The sequence below is a fragment of the Temnothorax curvispinosus genome, unplaced genomic scaffold (genome assembly GCF_003070985.1).
Source record: "Temnothorax curvispinosus isolate PA1 unplaced genomic scaffold, ASM307098v1 QBEX01009595.1, whole genome shotgun sequence".
In the NCBI taxonomy this organism is placed as follows: domain Eukaryota; kingdom Metazoa; phylum Arthropoda; class Insecta; order Hymenoptera; family Formicidae; genus Temnothorax; species Temnothorax curvispinosus.
In genome coordinates, this window is record NW_020219375.1 from 1 (window position 1) to 6,386 (window position 6,386).

At 30.9% G+C, this 6,386-nt stretch overlaps 1 protein-coding gene and 1 long non-coding RNA gene across 2 annotated transcripts; one reads left to right on the forward strand and one right to left on the reverse strand.

Moving 5' to 3' along the window:
* Positions 1-2,065: 2,065 nt before the first annotated feature.
* Positions 2,066-4,047, reverse strand: LOC112459185. The gene is made up of 2 exons (XR_003041280.1): positions 3,861-4,047; positions 2,066-3,768 (listed from the first exon to the last, which is right to left on the reverse strand). It is a non-coding gene; the product is annotated as an uncharacterized LOC112459185 (long non-coding RNA).
* Positions 4,048-4,282: 235 nt separating this feature from the next.
* LOC112459186 lies at positions 4,283-5,896 on the forward strand. Its single transcript, XM_025023192.1, has 2 exons — positions 4,283-4,489; positions 4,558-5,896. The coding sequence occupies exon 2, from the start codon at positions 4,641-4,643 to the stop codon at positions 5,250-5,252; it is 612 nt and encodes a 203-aa protein (XP_024878960.1). The 5' UTR covers positions 4,283-4,489; positions 4,558-4,640; the 3' UTR covers positions 5,253-5,896.
* Positions 5,897-6,386: the final 490 nt, after the last annotated feature.

Consider the following 6,386-nt stretch of genomic DNA (forward strand, 5'->3'; position numbering starts at 1 on the left):
TTTCTGTTTACCACATTTAATAAATACGTTCAAATTGTGTTACTTCAACATATTTTTTAAATTATTTTAATAATTTTACATTTTATATTTGTTAAGTTCAATTAACATAGCAGACATATGTTAAATCTACACATGTATGTGTCGATTGCCTCTATATAGCCAAAATTGCCCGTCAACGTGTTGGTAGAAACACGGTTGACGGTAGAACAAACCTTAATTACACAAATGCAGAAAATGTTATCTTCTCTTTTACAAGAAGTAGATTTATAAAATCCTACATTTCAGAAGCTCAAAATGCAATACCGACTGTTATTATTACATTTAAAATTTATTATTTGTACTATCAGTAAAACAAAATAAAATACAGTAAATCGGGATCGCTGACTCGTTAACAATAAATAATTCCAACATTATATTAATGTCTATTACGAATCTAATTATCGCGCGTAAAGCGTCGAACTTATAATGCAACGAGCAAAGTTTGGCGTATGCATACTTCGATCATAAAGTCTTCTTGTGATTTGTATGTACGTACAAGATGGCATCAAAAATTTTCCGACTTTAGTCTATAAAAATTTTTTTATTTACTCTATTTACATTTAGTCTTTATATATCTTCTCTCTTCGAAGTATTTTTCTTGTAATTTGATACAGCAATCCTAGTGCTTTAGCCATGCTTCAGCCATTCGTTGAAAGTTTTTTCTTCTGCAGCGCATCAAGCACTGTTTACGATTTGGCCTCGATCTCCTATACCGTCTCGAAACGTCCCCCCGTGAAACTCGAAACATCGGCCCTTCGAGACTCTCAAAATATTTTGTCAGTCTTTTAGTGATGAAGCTTTACTTACTTACATCATATTTCGAGTCATTCGAGACATTTATTCATTTTTAACTGTACGTTACTTGCGCGGGGTGTAAAGTACAAAAATTAGTCTTAGAAATCTACTAAATTTTTGAAGTAAAAACTTTCTTTATTGATCAATTAAATGCTGCACAAATAGGTTCACAATTGAAAAGAAACTTTTACGTTCATCTTTATTTAGAAAATCTATAGAATATTATTACCCTTTATTTAATGGTCATCATAGAGACAATGAAAATTGATGCATGTATAACGTGTGTTAAATACATCCGAGAAATTACATTTTAAAAAGTCACGCGAATAACGTAGAGTTAAAAAAGAACATATAGCCGCGCATCAGCAACTTTCGAAAATGTTGAAAAATTGAACAAATCATTTGTGAAAGAATTATTGCTGTCGACTATTTTGAAAGGGATGGAAACCAAATGTAAATAAGATAGGTAAGTTTAAAATTTTTTATATACTGTAAGTTCGAAAAATTTTCGATACCAACCTCGTATAACTGTGGGTACTCGTGCACGAAATCCATGTCGTGCGGATTTTTAACAGACGATAGTAGAATGAAAGATGTAAATTCATAATCTTATGAACGGTTGATACGATTATTATTTGCATATAATAGGCTTCACTTAACACTTCATACAAATGTCTTAAGATCTGATGAAAAATTTTTCATATAATAATATATGTATACAATTTTATATAATAATATATATAAATTTTATATAATAATAATATATAAAATATGTCTATATGTATATGTTTTTTTCTCTTGTATATTCTCTATTTGTATAATCTCTGTCTGTATATACAGAAAAAATAATAAACTAAATAATTAAAAAATAATGAGAAAAATAAATTTTGTATTGTTTTTTTTTTTTTACAAAAAGTAAAATTACGATTAGATTATATGTATTCTGTATATAATCATATTTTATATTTATGATTATTATATTTATATATCATTATGTACGGGCAATTTTTTCTCATTTTGTCAAACTTTATTTTTTATTTAAAAAATTTGAAAATTATTTTTATAATTATTTTTTATTTTTTTAAATACTTTTTTCTGTGTACAAACAGAGATTATAAAAGAAAAAAAACATATATAAACATATGTAGAATTATATACATTTATATATGTTTTTATATGCAACATTTTTTACCGGATAAATATAGTGTACATACAACATAGCGACACAATATCAAAATTATATTTTTTATTTCATTCGTCTATCATCTTTATAATTTCATCATGGTATTGCAATGTCTGCGAATGTTTTGTCGCTTTTTATGTTAATTACATATTTCGCTATTATACTATTGGTCTACGGACGCTGCAGATCTAACGACAAGTACACGAAATAAATTAGGTAACACTAGTTTATTAAATAAAAGCAATACGATAATAAAACGCGCCTATTTATAATATTTATGGCAGCATAAATATGCGCACAGGGCAATCCTAGAATCGTACTGTCCATCCGTTCGTCGTAAACGTCCGGACGGCGGCGGTTTGGGACGTCAATACATTATTAATACGAGTCACTCGCAAATGGCAAAGAATTTGGGCGATACAGCGTCATTTAATATGTCTAAGAGTACTACATTGTTGTACTTTTCATTTATAACAACTTAGTGATGATTGCGCTACATGTTATGGAAGAAACGCTTTGCCTTACGTTCGTCGCAAATTAATATTTATTACAATCTTTGAAAAGAAAGACGTAGCCGCACTTTGTTCGCCAATTGCAGCGTTAAATTGATGCGAAAGTACGGGTGTAAATGCGGACGTACGTAGGGCTATCACGATATAAGTTTGATGAATGATATCATCAGATATTTGTTATGTGAGAGCAACAGCCGATTGCACCGATTTCGCTTATCGCTAATAGCAATTGACTGAATTGTCACTCATTATGTGTATTTACGAACACGGTGACAATCTGGCAATAAATTTGGCGACTTTTTTATATCACATCAGAAATCATGTATAATTTGGGTCCTTAAAACTATATTTTCAAAGGAGAGTATCCGTGCAAAAAAGATTTTAGAACATAAATTAATCCGTTTTTATATTTGCAATAAAGTAAATTTTAAACAGCTTCGGTGCACGATGATGCAACCAGATCTGCATATTCCGTCTGATCCCAAGATGAACCCGGCAATTTAGCCAGAATGTTACAAGCGTTCGCGAACTTCCGCGTCACCTACCCTGCGGGAGTTATGCGATCGTTACGATGACAAATAATAAATAATTTATGTACAAAGCCAGCGAAGCTTTTTGTCGAGAGGGTGTGAAGAGGGGAACCGAGGGCAGTGTCGGGTACGTTCGTTTCCGGCGTTCATTTAATTGCTGGCTCTCCGCTTCGCGTCGAATCGTGTCTTCAAGAACGAAAGAACGCCAAGCCTCGACGACCTACAAGCGGTCGCGCGCGCATTCTTTTATGGTAACTGTTATCACGATATCCTACAAAAAGCGGATGCATTAAGAGAAATTAGCAAGAACCTATTTTGTGAAGTTACGTTTCTAATTGTCGAAATTAAGACCTACTTTAGGAAACATTTGGATCATTTCTCAACCCATTTCTATTTCCAAGTGGCCTTACTTTTATTTCACAAACGAATCAGAAGAAAACAATTTTTAGAATCTTTATTTAAACATTTTTTAAATCATTCCCCCGATTTTAAAGATTAGGAATTTATGACTACAAAATAAATTCTTATCAATTCCTTGTAATTCACCAATTTTACAGGATAACAGGAAACAACTGTATTATCAAACTAGGCAAGCTTGCGCTGCCTACCGAAGCAATAATTATAGGGGCGTTAGCTCGACTGGTGGTTGACCCATCTTTGTTCGCAGAGTCGCGACGTCGTCCTCTATCTTAATTAACAATTTGTATTTCTGCAAGGAAGAAATAATTGTATTAAATAAACTATCGAATAAATTGTAAATATCTCTCAATAAACTTATATTTTCGATTTGTCCGTACTTACCGTCCTATTGTCACCCGATGTAGTCATCCAGGCATAGACCATGTATCCGGGTATGCAGAGCATGGAGGATAGCGCTGTAAACCAGCCTAACACATGCGACCACCACGGGTATTCATAATCTAAATATTTTATAGGCGTCCACTGAACCAGATTGAAGACGAACACGCCCTGAGTTTAACATTAAACATTATATATTTTTATTAAATTATATGCCAAAATTTTATTAAAGTAAAGTCCACTTAACATTAAATGAAAATTAAAACTTATTTGCTAGATTGCATAAATTGATACGATAATAATTCTTGATATTTTTGTAGAGGAAAATCTGTAGATAGAAGAAAACGCAAAAAATCTTTTTACAAGAATTTTATATATCTTATATATATATATATATATATATATATGTAAAGAAAGGTACTTTCTTCATTTGAATTCGCCGCGCTACAGTAGTTGGTAGTAGGCCGAAGTCGGTAACACTGAACAAGAGAGATAGATAGGGAAAGAGATAGAAAATGATAAGCACGTGTGCGTATCTTGCAAAATCATTGAGATAAAAAAATGGTTTAAATAAAGAGTAATTAGAGGTGTAACGGAGAAAGAAACTTTAATTGTCGTTTCTCTTGTTACAGGTAAGATTGTAAATATTGTACATAAATTGTTAAAACATAGTAAATAAAATTTAAATCTCTTGTTACAGAGCAACACATTGGTTTTTTTCTTGGAAAATCCTCAATAATAGAAATCCATCTTACAAAAAGACAATTTCAGTCAATTAAAATAATGGATAAATTACAATTTGAATTTACAATAGTCGCTTCTCCAAAAGACGAGAAGTCGGCTACGATAGCCATAACCTCAATTAGAACAGAAGATGGATTGACGTATGTCTTACAAGGAGACCAGGGATTAACCAACCATATAGAATTAATGAAAACAGAGAATTATTTAAAAGCAAAGAATAGTTTAAAAAAAAGACATCAGTCAAGAAAAGTGTGGATCTCTATGACAGAAGAGTTGAGAAAAATTTATATAGATGAGGATGGCAATATACAGTTTGCAGGTGAATACTTACAAGAAATAGAAGAAAAAGACAGAGCTGATATAAGAAAGGATGATTTGAGTAAGATACTAGAAAAATTGGTGGAAACATCACAGAAAAAAGAAGGAGAGAAAAAATTAAAACAGATTGCAGAGAAGTATATGATTGAGAAATTCACTAGTAAGAAGCACTCAAATGCCAAACAATGGATAGAGACATTTGAGAAGGAGTGTACAAGATTTGATATCACAGAAGATGAAATAAAAATAGAGATATTAAGATTGTTTTTGGATAAATTTTGTTTAGACTGGCACTGCATGGGCAACGTTAACGAAGTTGAAAATTACTGCTAAATGGATTGAATGAAAAGATAGATTCCTAGAGACCTTTGCTGATAAAGGATAGAGCACGGTAACATATGCTTTGTCATTTAGATATAAAGAAGGATCTCTTATTGATTATGCAATGAGAAAGGAAAGACTTCTGCTAGATATAAATAAAAATATAGATACAAAAACATTAACGACCTTAATTGCAGTAGGACTGCCAGACTTCATTATGAATAAAATAGATAGAGAAGAATGTGAAGATTCAACAAAACTGTTTAATGAAATAAGGAGGTATGAGAGTTTAGTGAATAAAAAAAGTTTTCCAAAGAAGAAAGAAGAGAAATTTGAAAATAAAAAAAAGACTGAAGAAAAAAGGCCATGCAAGAACTGTGAAAGTTTAAGCAAAGGCATCAGATATCATCCGGAGGAGTTATGATGGTTTAAGAAGAAAGAAAATAATAAACCTAGCGTTGTAGGAAACAACTCAGTAATAGAGGTAGAATTGAACACAGAGAAAAAAAACTAGATATAACACCATTAGTCAAAATCAAAGTATTACTAGAAGATAAGTTGGAGATAGAAGGGATCTATGATTTAGGGTCTCAGATCTCACTAATAAATTCAAAATTAGTTAGAGTCATAGAAGATAAAGATATAAATAAAATACATTTAAAAACGGCTAATGGTGTGAAAAGAACAAATGGTCTAATAACTATTAAGGTAAAAATCTTTAATATTAAAAAAATGACAGATGTACAAATTGTTAAAAGAGATGATTTTGAAGATTTTATTATAGGACTAGACATGATAAAAAAGTTTAAGCTAGTCCAGAATGAAAATTTAGCGATAGAACAAGCGAAAGATATAAATATAAGAACTGTAAACAATACAAATTATAAACAAAATAAGATAGAGATGTATTCAGTGAATTTTATTGAATATATAAAAGAAAGTTAATTTGAAATAAAAATAAACCACTTAGATATAAATAAAAAGAAAAAGATAGAAAGACTGATAGAAGAATATAAGACGGTGTTTGCAAAGGATAAGTACGACATAGGTACTGTAAAAGATTATGAAGCTCGGATAGATCTATTGATTGATAAATATTGCAGCAAGAGGCCATATAGATGCACAATAGAAGATAGAAAGAAAATT